Below are 17,450 nucleotides of genomic sequence, written 5' to 3' on the forward strand. Positions count from 1 at the left end.
CTGCAATCCCTTTGGCCGGCAAATGAACGGAGTATTATTATTACGCTTCTTCGGCAATCCATAAGAACCATTTAGGAAGTTTCCGCACTCAGGACTTCACCGGGAGAAAGGCGAAGCTAAACTTATGTAGCAAACCGGGTGAGCATCGAAACACACTGCATCAATATTCCGCAGAGAGGCTCATTCCAGCTCAGACAGACTCTTTCCGCTATACAGACAAGCTTCAAGTCTTTCAATTCCCATTACGTGACACGCCATGGCCCTTCACCCTGTTGCGTAAGTCGGTCGTGGTTGGAGCAATGATCATGAGGGAGCCATATTAAAACTACCTCGCAGGTCGCTTTATCGACGCTCCCTAAAGCTTGCTCTTGACTGGGCTGTGCACAGGCAGATTTGGCGCGGGCAAGCAGTGTATATACGATCCCTTTTCGATGCGAATAAGAATGTCCGCGATCCGCGTCAACAGAAGGTATATGCGGCTCGGTTTTCTCAGCTACATGGTTTATGCATACAGTATCTCACAAACTAGCAGGTACTGCTGCGGGAGACAGAAGATCTATTAGAAACTTGGAAGCATCCAGACCCGTACCGAGCACCCACTGCTCCGGGTGGTATGTATTATCAAAGACACGGGGCTTGCTCCTGCTAAATGAATAGAACGACTGACTCTTCTAAAGGTAACAAATATGAAAGGAATCTGCCTGCTCGCCAATTGCCGTGTACGTCAACCAGGGTAATGCCCACCAAATACTTTAGCCACTAATGTTTGATCAGATGCTTCGGGCAGCCACTAAAGAGAGAATTAAAGAAGGTTGTGTTTAAGTTAATTTGGGTTTCGGGAAATGGAGATTGTATAACCAGTGCTACCCATAGAGCCACACATACTCGAATTTGAGAACAGTACTCGCTGTACAGGTTGGCGAAATTCTACGTTGGAAACTAACATAATTGTTGGATAGATAACTGCCGGATCAAAATGCGTAACTTATCATTGGGGACATACACATCCCTCGAAGCTAATGTGCCGAAAGCTCATATCCTTTGAAAGCTGCCGGTATCATTCCATGTCCGTAGACATAATGTACAACCATAAAATTAAAACAGAAAAGAAAAAACGCAGAGCCATAAACGTGCCCAGTCCAGAACCCCGTTATCACATCAATAAGAGAACCAAACCACGCCGAATGAGAAAACCCAAATAAAAACAAACAATTCACAGCTCCTGGCTAGGGCCCTTTCCACTCTTTGGGGTCTTCTTGGGAAGAAGGTCTAGTTCCATGTTAGCGTCAATTCAATAGCCGAGTGTCCGACACGCTTACTTTGGTGAATGTTAGGCAGAACACCACCCTGGGCGATGGTGACGTGACCCAACAGTTTGTTCAACTCCTCATCATTACGAATGGCGAGCTGGAGGTGACGCGGGATGATACGGGTCTTCTTGTTATCACGGGCAGCGTTGCCGGCCAACTCAAGAATTTCAGCTGCGAGATACTCCAGGACAGCTGCGAGGTAGACGGGTGCGCCTAGTACGTGTAAGTGCATATACTATATAAGGGGTGTGATATGTGGAGACGCACCAGCACCAACACGCTGGGCATAGTTGCCCTTGCGGAGCAAACGGTGGACACGTCCGACGGGGAACGCGAGACCGGCCTTAGAAGAACGGCTGAAGATAGATTAGTTTAAATAGCAGGCGTAGATAGAGGGCAAGATTCATTCATACGATTGCGCGTTCTTGCTGCCACTGGCTTTGCCTCCAGACTTGCCTCCAGTCATTTTTGCGATTGGAAATGGTTTGAAATTCGAAGATACGAAGAGAAGGGTTTATAAAGGTCGTCGATGAAGCACGATAGCAATGATTTGGGTAAGGTGTCAAAAGTAACTGGCCAGCGCGAGGAAGCGGCGGACATTTATAACGACGCGGTGAGGGTGACGTTGGGCCGCCTAGACGCCCTTCAGATCACCCTCTCGCTTAGCGGGGTTGGCCAATCACGGTGGAGATCATCGTCCGAGGCACCCATAGCTTGGCCAGATGCGCCTGCCATGACTCCGTGTAAAGTTGTTGTGGCATTGTTCCTAATATGGTTAAGCGTCGTAATATATGAATATATCTTTCAATACTGTCATCTTGGCGTGACCTTAGTCAGTTGTCCACGGCTGGAGACGCGTTTTCCCTCACCTAATCATACAGATCATACACAACTGTGACGGTATTGAAATTCTGCTTCCTTTGCGCACCCAGGATCAACTGCACTTTCGCAGGCTAGTATAAGTAGCGCGCCTCCCTCGTCACCGCGTCTCCATCATTCTGTTCTCCTCCTCATTCCACGTCTACCTTTATCAACGACTTCAACGCCTCGACTTTCGCCATCCTTCGATATTATCAACTTGAGTTTGTCAAATTTCATTTCCTGCTTCACTTGAACAAAATGGCACCCAAGGCAGCTGAGAAGAAGCCCAGCACTGGTGGCAAGGCCCCAGCTGGCGGCAAGGCCCCTGCTGAGAAGAAGGAGGCTGGCAAGAAGACTGCGGCTGCTGCCTCGGGTGACAAGAAGAAGCGCGGAAAGACCAGGAAGGAGACCTACTCTTCCTACATCTACAAGGGTATGTTGCAATGTTATCCTGGTTCAGAGTTCACAAAAACTAATGTCAAGTGTAGTTCTGAAACAGGTTCATCCCGATACCGGAATTTCCACTCGTGCCATGTCTATCCTGAACTCCTTTGTCAATGGTATTTCATCTTCCTTTCTTAATGTGGAAGTCATTTACTAATCTACTTGCAGACATCTTTGAGCGTGTCGCAACCGAGGCCTCCAAATTAGCCGCTTATAACAAGAAGTCCACTATCTCATCAAGGGAAATCCAGACCTCGTACGTCATTATCAATTTCGATCTCAAGCTAGTTTGCTAATTTTTTATTTCAGTGTCAGACTTATCCTGCCTGGTGAACTGGCGAAGCACGCTGTGTCGGAAGGCACCAAGGCTGTGACGAAGTACTCCTCTTCTGCCAAATAAATTGTTCTTTCTTTTGTTATTTGTTTCTTTTATGCAGGATTGTCTTTTGCTACCTCGTTATCTGTTATGGTTTGAGGTGGTGGGTACAGGGTGTTCGTGGGATTTTTAATGCGTCACGGGATGGCTTTGTTTTTCCCCATTGGGCCAAATGTTTTTCATGGTTTTATTCGAGACGTGAATGCGTTGTAACATAACTCGGTGCTCCTGGGTATGGTTGCGCAGTAGCAACTTTCAGACTAGGGTTCGAAATTTGAATTACTCTGACACATTCTGCTCTTCAATGCTTCGGCGCTAACTGGGTAGCGCCTTTCACTAGCATGCGCATAGGTTCTATTCGGCGTCATCCAACGCCTCAACTTCATCGAGTGCCTCCCTTCTGCCTTGGTTGTAAGTAGTTTCCGCTCCTTCGAACACATGTATGATTGGCTTCCCCATTATTGAGCCTATGCGGCCTTTCAAATCTTCCCAATCATCTTCGTTTCTCACAAGGAAGCCTATTAGCATACTTGGATCCATGTCTTGTATATGAATGCGTCTGAGTCTGCGAGAGTGATAAGTGCTGATTTCCTCCTTGGAGGGAAGTCTACCACCGATGCTGTATGCGAGTGCGGGGCGCGTGGTATGGGGATCAAGATAGAAGAGATGCGAGCCTTGCGTGCCGATGAAGTAGTGAGACGCGGAAGGACGGCCCCTATTGCGCGTCAGGGGTATCAGCATTCTTTTGTTACCAGCTGTGGCCAGGCGCTGGGAATGTAGACATACCCTGCGATGCCCACCGACTGTGGCAATTGTAGAACAGCTTTGAGTCCCTCCCAGTACACTGGCGTGACGTTGTCAATTCCAAGTCGAGTCCCTAGAAGTATCAGTGTGGGTTGTATACTGCCCGAACCACTGCGAGCCACTCGCAAGAAGCTATCTTCGTAAACGTCCGAGGTACCGTTTGTGACATATACTCTGGGCGCTATATTTCCACATTGTGCTGAGAGAGCCCTATTTACTAGTAAGTCTCTTGCTCAGGGGCCTGAGTTATTAGGCGCATACTCTATACATCTAGCGGTTGCTGACGGTCCAAACCACTCCCCAGGATGTTTACCGCATGACTCGGCGCCATGTCTGACAAATCGATGTATCGAGAGGGGCGCGTCTGGATGATCAGCAAAAAGCGACAGTAGATGAGCCTCTTCTTCCGCTTTATCCCCACGGCGCCAGGCTAGGATATGTTAGCATGAGGACTATATTGAAGAAAGGATTGTGTGGGAGTTATATGTATGTGTAGGGTTAAGAGGCGGGGGGTCATACCACGACCTAGACACAATATAAGCATTGCATTTGCTAGCAAGCTCTGCCCAGATCTGATCATGCAACCCCACCCTGTGTCTGAAGTGAAGCCTTGAGGGTCCATTAGCTGGGTTCTCAGGCGTACGGTTAGCGTCATCGGATGATTCGCTTCATCGTTGTCCGGCCTTGGTATTGGGGGGAAATTAGATCGATATGTCATCCAGATCTTCGACTCAAAGTCCGAGATGAATGCTTCTGGCCATCCATGTGCTGTTACATCGTCTATGGTGTTTGTTCCAACGTCAAGTTCATCCCGATCTATTCACCCACGCATATCAGTGATCTTCCGCCCTTCTGAATGCTTATGGTAGAACGATTTCCTGGCTTACCAGATGCTGTGTTTGCTGTATGTTTCTGAAGCCGTGGGGCATACTCTACTCCCAAGCACCAGATAGAGGCATCTGGCTCTTGATCATTCCTGGGCTCGGGATCCCATAGGTATTGTACAATGCGTTTGCTGCACCGCCCTATGTCTACACTGTTCATTTTTTTGGGTGTGATCAGTGTGTTTGGGGTGGCTGTACTGCTGGTATTTGTTTTTGGGTATTGTGGATGTTGCGATGGTGTTCACTAGCAGGTTATGGTTGGCTGGGTGGTGAAGTTTGGTTGGTTAAATACGTACATACACATATGTGTATATATTATATACACATGCACCTGGATGTATATATAGCTAGCCTTTTTAGTGGAAGCACCATAAAATAAACTGAAAGCAAGCACAACAGGAGACACTAGGCAAAAACAGTATCGCATATAAGTGATAATCAACAGTGATAGTTACCCAAAGAAACTCCTACCCCATGATGGGCTGAGGAGGGGCCATAACTACACCAGTCACGAGTTACCTACACAAACAACCTATCCTAAACCATGTAAACGTCATCGCTAGACCATGATCAAAACGTGTACAAACAGACCTGACATTCTGTGGTCATGTATGGGACATTGAAATGCCACTCATGCCCAGAATATTTATTATTTTAATTACTACACCTATTCCCTTCATTGTTTTCTACTTCTCCAAAACGAGGTGCGTCGGGGTACCCCAGTACTTAGTAAGCTTGAAGTGACTAAACGTAGTCGGGAAGCGGGCCGGTCACGTAGGCCGGCCGGTTACATCTGTATTCTATATGATATAGTATATTTTTAAATATCGATATCTCAGCAAACTATTATTCTATGTATTTATAGTTGTATTTATAGTCTATTATATATACTAATAATATTAAGCTACCAAGCTTACAAATTCTAAAAATTTCTTAGTATCATAGTAAAATAAATTACAGTGTATTTTAAGTATTATTTTATATATGTAAGAGATAGAGCCAGGGCACCCTATTAAATACCACAAGGCCAAAAGGTCATATAATTCAGGATCAACGATCCCGAATGCCCTAGGGGTGTGAGCAGGTAGGTGAGGTCGAACCCTAGTATCGCTCTAGGCTGCCCTCTGGCACCTATTCTAGGGGTTTTGTCTGGCTGTCCCCTACAACCACCTCGCACGGACTGCAGCCAGCCACGTGATCTACCCCGTACCTGGGACCTCTAGGTCCCGCACCATCTACCCATTGATCCCGAATTATTTGACCTTTTGGCCTTGTGGAATAGGGTGCCCTGGCTCTATCTCTTACAATATAACTATAATTTATATTTCTAGAACTTGGTTTCTACTAAGATTCGAGATATATATAATGAATATATAGAATATAAGTTTATTGAGATATCGATATTCAAAAATGTGCTATTTTGTATGGAATACAGACCGGCCTGCCTACATGACCGGCCCGCTTCCCGACTACGTTGAGTTCCGTCGGTACCTTGATCAATACTAGTAGTTAGTTTAGTTAACTAACGGATTCGGTAAGGAAGCGGGTTATACAACTTGGCGGATCAGCTTGGTATTGCATACAAAATGGCCTTTTTAAAAAGCTCAATATCTTAACTATTACTATATATATCAATCTATAATATAAGAAATTACCAGTATATATACTACTTCTATATATTTATTAGAAAAAATTAGGTTAAAAGGTAAATTCTATAGATTATAACTGTGTACTATTAAAATCGATATAATATATATTATCTAGATAATTAAAGATTTCTACCCTCTCTAAACTTATCGGCTTACTATTTTAATATATAGTAGACTTTATATAATTTTAGATAGATAGAACTTAAATAGACTAAAATATTGAGCTTTTAAAAAAGGCCATTTTGTATGTAATACCAAGTATAAAGGTTGGCTTGTTGAAATAGTGTGATATTAAAGGTATGGCTTGATCTCGCGGTCGGCCCAGCTATCTCTGTATTGGCTTATGGTATTGTCGCTGGAGTCCTGTGACCTCCGCGGGTACGCGAGGGTTAAGGAGGTCCCTTCGCGATGTGCTTACTTAGCACCCGCGAAACCAAGCCTCTCTTACACCAAGCTGACCCGCCAAGTTGTGTGACCCGCTTCCTTACTGAATACGTTAAAACACACATGCTTATTAAGCGTGCCCAGTGCCCAGGCTTTACAAACCCATGGTGTACCCCATAAATTTAGCCAAGCTCACGGAAGAACATCGACACATCCAGAACCAACCAAATACCAGACATTATTCGAAATGGCTCGTCACAGCAAGGCGAAAGCGCGGATAAAGAGGCAGAAGCCGACGACGAAGTCCAATATAGGTATTGCCACGGGAATGATCAGCATTAGGTCACTCATTAGCTGACTTCTTGAAGACCACCAACTAGGGCACCTGACGATGCAGCAAGAAGCAAGGAACACAGAAGGCCGCAATCTGTGGCGCACCGGCTCCAATCTACGCCACCAAGGAGTCCGTTTTGTGAGCGCAGGCAACACCCAGCGAGATGAAAATAACGAGGGAGAGGCTCGTGAGGGAGACGGCCCTTGGACAGAAGAGAACAATAAGCAACCGCCCACAAGAGGGACTGAATCAAAGGAGGATGCACAGGATTTGAAAAACGAACCAGCAATGCGCAACGCGCCATTCTTTATCGACCTATCAGGCGAAATTGGTGCACACACTGGGCTTGCAGACCCCATTACCGCACTATCATTATCTGAGAGTGACAACTCTAGTGAAGATGAAGTAGTGTTTTATGGGCGACGTAGACTTGAAGAAAGACCTCGTATCATTGTTGAAGACCACGCGGTGAAGGCTGCCAAAACAAGTTACCACTCGTCAAAGGATCTCGAATCGCCACCCGAGGCAAGGCTACCTGCACCGGACTCCAAGGTGTGCCTGGTATCCGATGGCATATCAACATATGAGCTACCGCAGAGAAGCCCACCAACAGCGGAGAATATCGGGCAGACGAAGACTGTTATGCCATACGGGGAGAAAATTGCTCAGGAGACATCGGAAAACGAAAATGACGATATACTAGCTGACTATATAGCAAACATGGCCGAACATTACTACGCAGATCTGCATAACTCACTAGCTGGTGCTATAAAGCATGAGCCCGAGCATGGGATAGAGATGCTACCTCAGAACTTCGCGGCCCATGCGGCCACTAGCGATTCGATTCGTCATTCTGGCAAGGGAAAATATCTGCGTAGGGACATCTTATCGGAACGTAAGCGCAAAATGATCCCGCCGACGGAGTTTATACTGAAATTAGCAGATGGTGAGAGTAATGATCCAATATCATACCCGCTCGACGATGCTGCCTCTGTGAGCAATCAAGACCTACAAAGCTCGCAAGCCAGTGATTCCGACGAAGGAAATATTCTTGATACTGACCTAGACATCGAGGGACTTGAGGCTCAAGGACGCCCCGCCCTCTCCCAACGGAACCACAAAGATTCACAATGTGATATATTCGCCTCGGCCACTGCCTTCGCTGACGCCTTGGAAATTGACCCTTACTACGGCTTGGATATCATGGATTTCGGCAGGCCAAGTCTTCAGAAAAAGAAAAGAGGAAAACATCGCAATCCAGATTTGGTCCTATCAGACAGTGAATTGGAGCTGGAACTGGAGAACGCCTGGCGGAATGACCGAGAGAAGAAGAAGGCCCGAAAGCAGAAAAGAGAGGAACTTCGCTCCCAAGGTCTCCTAGGTCGAGGGGCAAATGACCCAGATCTGAGAAGCAAATATACAAACGGCATGGGTTTTAGTGACTTGAAGATGGAGATACGCATTTTCCTACTGTCGTCAAGAACCAGGTATGTTTGTTGTCTCATGAACTCAGCGATAAGTGCTTATTGATTAACCTGCACGTCTAGTTTGGCTCTTCCGCCTATGGCCAAGTACCGTAGGAAACTGATTCATGACCTAGCAAATGCGCTGTCCTTAAATTCACAGTCACGAGGCAAGGGGTCTTCTAGATTTCCTATCCTGCACAAGAATTCCCGGACTCCGAGGCACACGCAAAAGACTATTTCTTTTATCGACCAATTATTCTCAAAGGGAAGATTTAATCACGCCGCAACCAAATCCTGGGATCAGAAGATTGCAAAGTCTGCTAAGCCTCCTCGTGGTCGTCCTGACAGTTCTGTTTCATACATGGATGGGGATATTGTCGGCGCATCTGCTCCCGAGATTGGAGCAGGAAACAAAGGAAGAGCAATATTGGAAAGAATGGGTTGGAGTATGGGAACAGCTCTTGGTGCTACTAATAATAAGGGTATCCTGCTACCAGTGGCGCATGTTGTGAAAAATTCCAAGGCTGGCCTAGGGTAGGCTTACCTCGTCGAGTAATAAGTATGACTTCACACATCAAAGAATACCCGTGTCGCTTCTTGCAATATATCCTAACTGTACATGTCATGATTTTCAATAAAAAAAAATTAAAACATGCCTGGATTTTGGATGGTATAATGATGCCTCTAGTGTACCTGATCCTGGCAATAGAAGCCGACAACGGCAATGAAACTTTGGCCTGGATAAGGAAAGACAACAAGCAAGCCTCTTTACTCTGCTTATTGCCTCCTTTTTTGGGTATCACTCATAGGTAAAGGAGGTTGAGCGTGATCAGACTCGTGGATATGAATAAACAATTGAGACCTTGAGGGAAAAGTCGCGTAGCAGGTGGCACATTTAATATTCTGGAGCTGGTTCATTGCACGCTGCGCTTTTTTCGCACGTTTTTGTTTAGCCTTTCCCACCTTTGGTGTAACTGTTTGCAAGTCCTCTATTTCAGTTGTTGAGAACTGTTTGGACAGGCTGTCTAGTGATTCCATCTCTTCTATTTGTTGGGATAACGTGGTTCGGGAACCTAATCGCTGTTCAACACACTTCCTAGGTATATAGTCGGCCTCGCTGAGATCTGGCATAGAGTCCCCATGGCAATCTGTGCGCGCCAAGGGACCTTCATCGGGTTTAATTTCAACACTAGTATCAGAGGTATATTTGTCTGTTCCGATACTATTTCTTGTCTCGTTATCGGGTGTTTGTTGGACTGTTGACGCCATGGTGTGCACCAGGTCATCTTGTGCGTTGTTACGGGTAGAATTATCCCACTGGGGCTCTTCGGGGTTAGATAAATTTCCTTTAATGTCCAACTCTTCATTCTGTGCTCTCATCTCCCGGCGTAGCTGTTTCACAGCTTTTATATGCTTCTTGCTGCGTTCGTGGGCGTCGAACTGATTATGACTTTTGAAGGTTTTATGGCACGCAACGCACTCAAAGTATTCAACGTCATCTTCGCTTGTATCGCTAGATTCCTCACCTAAACTCTCTGCCTTCGCCCAATCTTGCATCACATGATCACGCAGTTTCGCATGGTTTGCTGCTCGTGATTTAGCTGCTTGTGCAGCTGCTGATTGACGAAGGAATTCCTGCCGTTGTGATTCATTCTGTGTGTTAGACTTGTACCGGGGATCGCGCTTCTTCACAAAAGCTACAAGCGACCTGACAGCCTCATTGAATTCCCGAATGGCGTCTTCCCTAAGACGCTTGTTTTCCTTCTCCATCAGTCTGCGGACGCGACGATCTGGTGCCTCGGAGTAACGGTGAACATCTTTCCAGGCGAATGACTTTTTCGTAGAAAAACTGCCCCAGACAGCATAGAACGGACGTACGACCTCTTTAGGGTCGGCGTTGCAATTCCCAAATGTAGGGTACTCTATGCACGTGACATTCTCCCAGCGACAGGCCATTGTCTCCTCTCGGGCAAGTCGTGCAAATGTTTCTCGCAAAGCACCGTAAAATCCGGTTGGCGCGTCTGTAAAGTCCATCCAAGGACTGAATTTTGAAAACAATTTCAGGATGTCGTCGGAGGTTGTCATCCGCGTATCGTACGAATAATCGGCCCCTTCTGGCTTGCCATCGTTTCCTAGGAAGACATCGCGGTGCGAGTCATACCACGCACGTTCCTGGGCGTCTGAGAGAACTTCATAGGCAGATTGAATTTCGGCGAACAGCCTGGTAGCAGCCTCCACGTTGCCATAATTTCTATCCGGGTGTAGTTCTAGAGCCCTCCTTCTGTAGGCCTTTTTTATCCTATCGCATTGTATCGATTAAACATCTTCCTAGTAGATACTTTCTGATATACTTAAGACTTACTCGTCGCTAGATGCATTTCGTTCAACCTGCAGCAGCTCGTAATAATCTACCTTCTTCTCCTCTGGTTGGGTTAGGTTCGAGCCTGCTCCCTCGTGGCTGTTCGAGGAGTGCGTCTGTCCCATGGATAATTTACCACAGAAGGATATGGTATTTGATTCGAAGTGAGGGGAATGGAACAGTGGTGGGTTGCGGGAATTGCAGCCTTGTCTAGGTTTACCCGGTGTGGTGTACGGAAAGTGGCGGGGTGGCGGCTATATTTATACAAGGTATACAGAATATATGTGTGCGTGTGTCTCATAAACCATCTCCTATATACTGTGTAGAGTCTGTGGCTATACTTGATACTGAACACTGGACAATCCCTAGACAGGAGAAAATTGCATCCACGTGAGTTTGAACCTAATCAGCAAATTGAATAATGCCGCCTACTATTTCCATGCATACAGTGGGAAGTAATTAGAATTTGGAACACCTAAATAAGGTATAGTATATAAACACAACAACAACCGCCTACCGTTATAGCAGTTTTCTGCAGGTGTTAAATTCTATATATCGCTGATTATTGGCTTGTATTTGGGCGGTGATAATTGTGCACGGGCTACTATTGCAGGTGTTCCAAATTTCAAATACCAGTCACTGTACCTTCTTGTTCAGCCAAGGCCAATGATAACCCTCCCAGCGGAATTTAATCTTAATGCTACACATAACCCACCTTTCCCCACCCCGAGGGGTAAAGCTCACATCGATTCAATCTCTGGTTGAAACATTCTAACGGGATGGTTTTATCTCTCGACAATGTTCCTGAAGAGATACTCCACACTATCCTATGCTACAGCCACCCCTGTTCTGCGGCTGCTTTGCAGCAGACAGCCCATCGATTCGAACGTGCTACCAGCGAGCCTTTGTTGTGGCGATTTTACTGCCAAGTGCATTTCCAGTACTGGGATAGTACACATGATATATTACAAAAATTGTCGGCTCCCATCTGTGCAGTAGACTGGAAGGCCTTATATGTATCTAGACATCTGACCGACTGCACTGCTAGTCTTCTCCTGGACAGTATCCTTGCAGGACAAACGGGGAGAATCGAAAAGTTCCGTGCACTTATCGACCTTGGGTATGATGTTAAAGATACACTTATAAGGAACATTTCATCAGAATTAAAGACAGATGACCACTTAGCAAGAAGGTTTGTCTTAAATACCTGTTTCTCCCTAGGCTTTATTGATCGAACTGTGGTGACGACTAAAAGGTATTATGGCAAGGTGCTCCTGACTTGTTTACACCGGAGTATTGCGTTGCCAGTATGGGCTAGACTAAGGAATGGTGGGAACGTAGCCCTGGAACGAGCACTGGGCGCTTTCGACCTTTTCATACCAGAGAGCGGATATGGAAGCCTTGACGAAGTATGTATGCTTGCTAAAAATGGGTAGTGATTGCTGACCAAGCACTAGATAACTAACAAGCTGGATGAAATCGTTGGACGACTTTCCTCATTATACCCTAGCATAAATATGCTCACAACTCGCGATAAGGCGAGGACTATCGCAGTATATTTGAAGTCAAACAACCTGACTGGTATTCAACCAGATAAGGAGTATCATTGCTTAGAGCACAATTTCCTGGGTGTCGCACTGAATGACCCGAACCATAATTCGCTTCCCCTAGTGTCTGCGGCTATATATTGCTACATTGCGCAGAGACTTGGTCTAAATGCTCGACCTTGTGGGTTCCCTTTCCATGTCCATGTTATTGTCAAACCTCCACCAGGTCTGGATGTAAATGGCAATGTGCTGGGGCCCGGAGTTTGTGGAGATCCTATCTATATGGACCCATTTCGTTCAGATGGCGAGACACCAGTCACCAATCTGCAAAGCCAGCTGAACTATTTGGGGGCATCTACCGTCGAACAGGCGACCTTTCTAGGTGAATCTCGGACCTCGGAGATCGTTTTAAGGTGCAGCAAGAATATATTGAATTCGGTCCAGCGCATGCCTCAGTATCCAGATGTGCATTTGGAACCAGTGGATACTGTTAGTGCGAAGTATGCTGCCCTTTGGTCGACAATACTTCTTTCTGACCCCTCTCGGCCGGCCGAGTTTCGACATCATTTACCTTGGCTAATGGAGTTATTTGCCACGGAGTTTCCATCTGATATATACCTTGTCGAACGGTACGTAGTCCCGATATTTCGTGGGTTGCTCGAATATGAGCATATTCTAGAAAGTCTCCACGTCATGCGGGCCGTGGACGAGATTCCAAAGCAGGTGAAACGGCGTTATTCTGGTCGATGCGACGTGAAGTACCGCATTGGTCAGGTTTTCCGACACCGTCGGTATAACTACATAGCTATCATAACCGGTTGGGACACTGAATGCGATGCAGGCGAGCAGTGGATGAGGAGGATGGGGGTTGATCGTTTGCAGGGAGGAAGGCATCAAAGCTTCTACCACGCTCTGTATGTTCCTATGTGCAACTGGTGATGCACTGCCAGACTGACCCATACTCTAGTGTCGAGGATAGAAGCGTGCGGTATGTGGCGGAAGAGAACATTGAGCTTCTAGTTCCTGGTATCTCTGAGCTCCCTACAAACCTTACTGCAGTCGCAGGGAGGCATTTCAGGCGATGGGACGAAGCGACTCGATCCTTTGTGAGCAACATCAAAGACGAGTATCCTGATGATTGATGGATATTGACAACATGCGGTTGAAGGGCTGTGCTTTTATTCTCTGCTGGCCATTGCAGAACGGTCGTGAATGCCCGTCATCGACGCAGCGTCCTATACAGGCTATTGATACAGATGCTTCGAATTCTTATGTATCGGTAATGGCAGTGAATCTATTAAGTTTAGTTATCTCTTTATAGTATCAAAAATGTGTAGCGCTTATATAAATCGTAGCAAGGGTCCTCTGATATTCGGGTTACAGAAATATAGATAAACACAAGTAGGAGGTTGGTTGTTATTTTCGCATGAAAAGGGATCTGCATGGACTCGTGTGTAGGGGCTATATTAGTTGTCAGCTTAGTTTTGGGAGTTTCAACTTTGACTTAGTGAAGAACACAAACTGCCATTATAGAAGCCATAGATATGGGAATTCTGTAGATAACAGACCAAGTCTAGTAGAATGAGCATCTTCACTGCTCAGGGTGCACTATACATACTGCAATCCTACCCGTGCCTCGCTTTCTATCTCGGGCTTCTCTAGGAGGGTAGTAAAACGAGCTAGCTCAGCTAGGTAAAAGCAATAAATTAAAATATAGTTATCTGTACTCGCCTCCTCCACCACACTGATTTCTTTCCTTTCATATCACATTGCTATTGGCCAGGCTTATGGGTTGCTAGCAAAGCTAGAGGCCGAGGAGAAAGATGGTCAAAATACAGTAAAATGGTGTATAAGTATTATTACGTTTGAAGCACTGGGCCCTTCCAGTTTATTGCTTCTTCTACATGGAACCCAAACACAAGGCGATAAAGGTCGCATAGCCAGGGTAATTTTCCACGTTGCATCATTTCTTGGACGGCACTTGATATATCCAATGCACTCGCCTGAGCCTGTGGGCCAGCATTTTGGAACACAGGGTCAAATCCAACGAGTCTTTTGTAATTTGCAAGAAGGGATATTTGCCAAGGCAACGAGCCGAATGCATCCGATGAAAGAGATTTTACAAAGGATGATAGACTCTGTGGTCCGTTGCGTTGGTAACCGCTGTTCGTTGCGGCCTTTGTCACTAAGATCCTGAGGCATGATACATTTGGATCATTAGTCGAAATTGTCACCGTGTTTGTCGAAGATATATGTTCAAAAGAGTGGGTTTGCGTCGATGTATTGGACGAATTGGACGAACATTTCACATGGGAGTTGTGGGCTGGCGATCCCTGACTTAAAATGAAGATGTTTGGAATTGGCTCTTCGTCAGGAGAAATGGCGGTTGCGTCCTCAAAGATAGTTGTTGGCGTTTCAGGCTGCCGATTTGGTTCATGCAACTCGCCTCTGAGGCTGTGCCGGGGTTGGCTGGTCTGCTCAATCTGATTAAATATCGCTTGGCTCGGCCGCGGCGTCCCACGATCAGAATCGCGAAGGCTCCGTTGCGTCGTCCACCCTTCCCGAAATATATCGCAAAGTTCCCAGCAAGCCTGAACAGCAGAACCGAGTAATTCTTCGCTCAAACGACCTCCCTCTTTCTTACTCTGACGTATGCTGAACAACATCTCCGCCAGTGACCAGCATGCGCTTAACAAAGAGTCCATTTCCGTCACCAGAGCTCTTTGCTTCATGAGACGATGACACAGTGTAATATAGAAATCTAATGTCCTCTCCCTAAACGCATCGGGCAGATCTCGATCGTGCGTGTTATAGAGGTGGTTGTTGAGTTCAAAGCTGACGCGAAGGACCGAATCCGTTAGTTCATTCTCATGAACTCGATTGTCAAACAGTGTTTGACAAAATTTTTGGCAGAGATCAAGTGTAGGGCTGATTTGATATGTGTAGTTTTTGTTTTGGCAGGTGTAAAGTTCCTGGCATAGCCGCCAGCATGATTTCCAAGCCTCTTCTTGCATGTCAGCCCCGATATTGGACCGCTGTCGGTGAATATAGCTCAAGCTGGCTAAAGTATTGCAAAGAGACCAACATTCAGCCAAGGCAATCTTCAATGTCTTCAGTTCGGTTTCTCCGTCAGAGAAGTGCTCAATCGTCAGGTTGAATGTTCCTGTCTCACCCACTTGCAGGCCGGCCTTCTTGGGACCAGCCCCTTCTAGTATATCTACTATGCTTTCAGTGCCGGATCTGGAGATCGTTGCCCCGTAGGCCAGGGTGGGTGGCTACCTTACCCTCAAGATTGCCCGAGTGCGATTTTTCGTCGAAGTCTCGCATTGTCTGCGCTCGGGGAGTCGCTTGCTCGAACCAGTCTTTCGTAGACTCAATCGCAGTAGTCAATGGTGACGGCGATGATGGATCGTTAGAAATATTCTAACAGGTTTAGTTTACCCGAAGAAGACATTAAAAGGAACTGAGTACCTTTTCTGTTCCGTCGAAAATAGTTGGGGGAATATGATGGTGTCTTTCCCTCTCGGAATGCGCCAAAGCATCTGATCGAGATGTTTGTTGCGAATATATAATCTACGTTCGGTACGGTTCAGCAAAACACGTCGCATGGGCGTCAAACGTATACTCAAGGAATACCCACAAAGTCATTGAAGCCAGGGGGTGCATGTATAACAGATTTTGGAGGCTCATCATCATCATCGGCCTCTTCCAGGCTTCCTTCGACGTTACTGTGACTGGAACTTGCTAATTGTATCTGTTATGGAGCTCATGTTAATCAGATATTCTGAACCTCTATATTGCTTTCGATGGTTTTCGGCGGGCCCTCTATACATACTGCAAATTCCGGTCTGCTGGTATTGTCAGGCTGCAGTGAATAAGAAGTAATTGTAGATGTGACCGCCAGCCCGGTTTCATTATCATCCGTGCTTAGAGTATCAGCGCTTGTCCCAGCGGGCATAGACGGCAAGGGAAGGAGATGGGGATTGCTCGTTAATCTGATTTTTGATATAGACAGATAGTTATCGGTAGACCTGCCCTGGTCAACCACAAGCAAGCAATATATCAGACCTCACTTACATTCTGATAGAGCTTAGATCAGAGGAGCAACAATACACGATGGGATTCAAAGGTCAGGATATGGTAAACAAGCAGGTATCATATTGTAGCTATCCCCAGGGTTAGATGATTGATAAGCTTACACCTTCAACATGCCGTGGGCAGATGTCTCAATACCAAAGCTGTAGACTAAATGGGAGTATGGTATTCCTATTTGCATGTTTGCACCCGCCCGAGGTACTGGTTACAAGCGTTGAAGGGGGGAAAGGCCCCGCGCGCTATTTCAGGGCATCTAATTAAATCCTTGTCTGCTAGCTAAGACCTCGATCCTACCAGACCTTAGACAAGGCTTATAGAAAGAATAGATGTATTGTTAGCCATAAGGGGGTGTAGTCGTATAAGAGTGGGGGGTGCCACCAAAACCAGTACTCAAGCTATGGATATGGACATTCGATGGAACGACGGGCATCAGGATATACTTGATACTGGGAGGCAAATCAAGTACCACGGCAGCACTGGCCGAGACATGCAGGGCGGCAAAGTGCAATTTTTTAGTAAGCCGAGAATATAACGTAACCGGTAAACGAGCAGGCCACGCAATCGGGCGGGCCACCACACCGCTATACTGAAATTAAAATCAGCCAAAATATTATCAATTTTTATTTATATAGAAAAATAAGTGGTTCTATTAATTTAAATAGTTTATAATTTTATAGCTCTATATATTACAGTTAGAATATCTAGAGAATATATATCTAGATTCCGATTTAGTAAACTGAGTTTTCTCTATCTAAATAGCTGTTACGGACCCCGGACTAGTACAGTATTAACAGATAATATACTGGCTATATTAATAATAAGAACAGTAAATATTATTAACAGCAGAATATTATTCAAGTAATAATATTCCAGTATATAAATATTATTGAGTATAGAATATTGTAACTATAATAATATTAAGAGTATAGTCAATTTT

At 45.8% G+C, this 17,450-nt stretch overlaps 8 protein-coding genes across 8 annotated transcripts; 4 read left to right on the forward strand and 4 right to left on the reverse strand.

The window, feature by feature from the left end:
• Positions 1 to 256: 256 nt before the first annotated feature.
• Positions 257 to 794, forward strand: ABOM_011019 (NADH dehydrogenase [ubiquinone] 1 beta subcomplex subunit 9; the record flags this gene model as incomplete). Its single annotated transcript, XM_022538147.1, has 5 exons — positions 257 to 276; positions 337 to 469; positions 533 to 611; positions 678 to 719; positions 775 to 794. The coding sequence occupies 5 exons, from the start codon at positions 257 to 259 to the stop codon at positions 792 to 794; spliced, it is 294 nt and encodes a 97-aa protein (XP_022383478.1).
• A 419-nt stretch (positions 795 to 1,213) lies between these two features.
• On the reverse strand, positions 1,214 to 1,776 carry ABOM_011020 (histone H2A; the record flags this gene model as incomplete). The annotated part of the gene is made up of 4 exons (XM_022538148.1): positions 1,214 to 1,269; positions 1,320 to 1,523; positions 1,578 to 1,666; positions 1,724 to 1,776. 4 exons carry the CDS (start codon positions 1,774 to 1,776, stop codon positions 1,214 to 1,216), a joined length of 402 nt encoding a protein of 133 aa, XP_022383485.1.
• A 653-nt stretch (positions 1,777 to 2,429) lies between these two features.
• On the forward strand, positions 2,430 to 3,015 carry ABOM_011021 (histone H2B family protein; the record flags this gene model as incomplete). The annotated part of the gene is made up of 4 exons (XM_022538149.1): positions 2,430 to 2,604; positions 2,660 to 2,731; positions 2,784 to 2,871; positions 2,925 to 3,015. The coding sequence occupies 4 exons, from the start codon at positions 2,430 to 2,432 to the stop codon at positions 3,013 to 3,015; spliced, it is 426 nt and encodes a 141-aa protein (XP_022383484.1).
• A 330-nt stretch (positions 3,016 to 3,345) lies between these two features.
• On the reverse strand, positions 3,346 to 4,839 carry ABOM_011022 (cysteine protease ATG4; the record flags this gene model as incomplete). Its single annotated transcript, XM_022538150.1, has 5 exons — positions 3,346 to 3,706; positions 3,778 to 4,005; positions 4,057 to 4,225; positions 4,315 to 4,611; positions 4,683 to 4,839. The coding sequence occupies 5 exons, from the start codon at positions 4,837 to 4,839 to the stop codon at positions 3,346 to 3,348; spliced, it is 1,212 nt and encodes a 403-aa protein (XP_022383483.1).
• A 2,120-nt stretch (positions 4,840 to 6,959) lies between these two features.
• On the forward strand, positions 6,960 to 9,050 carry ABOM_011023 (putative R3H and G-patch domain protein; the record flags this gene model as incomplete). The annotated part of the gene is made up of 3 exons (XM_022538151.1): positions 6,960 to 7,026; positions 7,081 to 8,533; positions 8,594 to 9,050. The coding sequence occupies 3 exons, from the start codon at positions 6,960 to 6,962 to the stop codon at positions 9,048 to 9,050; spliced, it is 1,977 nt and encodes a 658-aa protein (XP_022383482.1).
• Positions 9,051 to 9,289: 239 nt separating this feature from the next.
• ABOM_011024 (putative C2H2 finger domain protein) lies at positions 9,290 to 10,996 on the reverse strand (the record flags this gene model as incomplete). Its single annotated transcript, XM_022538152.1, has 2 exons — positions 9,290 to 10,811; positions 10,875 to 10,996. 2 exons carry the CDS (start codon positions 10,994 to 10,996, stop codon positions 9,290 to 9,292), a joined length of 1,644 nt encoding a protein of 547 aa, XP_022383481.1.
• Positions 10,997 to 11,650: 654 nt separating this feature from the next.
• ABOM_011025 (F-box domain protein) lies at positions 11,651 to 13,560 on the forward strand (the record flags this gene model as incomplete). The annotated part of the gene is made up of 3 exons (XM_022538153.1): positions 11,651 to 12,280; positions 12,329 to 13,332; positions 13,386 to 13,560. The coding sequence occupies 3 exons, from the start codon at positions 11,651 to 11,653 to the stop codon at positions 13,558 to 13,560; spliced, it is 1,809 nt and encodes a 602-aa protein (XP_022383480.1).
• A 717-nt stretch (positions 13,561 to 14,277) lies between these two features.
• Positions 14,278 to 16,376, reverse strand: ABOM_011026 (uncharacterized protein; the record flags this gene model as incomplete). The annotated part of the gene is made up of 5 exons (XM_022538154.1): positions 14,278 to 15,635; positions 15,703 to 15,841; positions 15,890 to 15,991; positions 16,059 to 16,172; positions 16,254 to 16,376. The coding sequence occupies 5 exons, from the start codon at positions 16,374 to 16,376 to the stop codon at positions 14,278 to 14,280; spliced, it is 1,836 nt and encodes a 611-aa protein (XP_022383479.1).
• Positions 16,377 to 17,450: the final 1,074 nt, after the last annotated feature.

The sequence above is a fragment of the Aspergillus bombycis genome (genome assembly GCF_001792695.1).
Source record: "Aspergillus bombycis strain NRRL26010 chromosome Unknown contig00179, whole genome shotgun sequence".
Classification (NCBI taxonomy): domain Eukaryota; kingdom Fungi; phylum Ascomycota; class Eurotiomycetes; order Eurotiales; family Aspergillaceae; genus Aspergillus; species Aspergillus bombycis.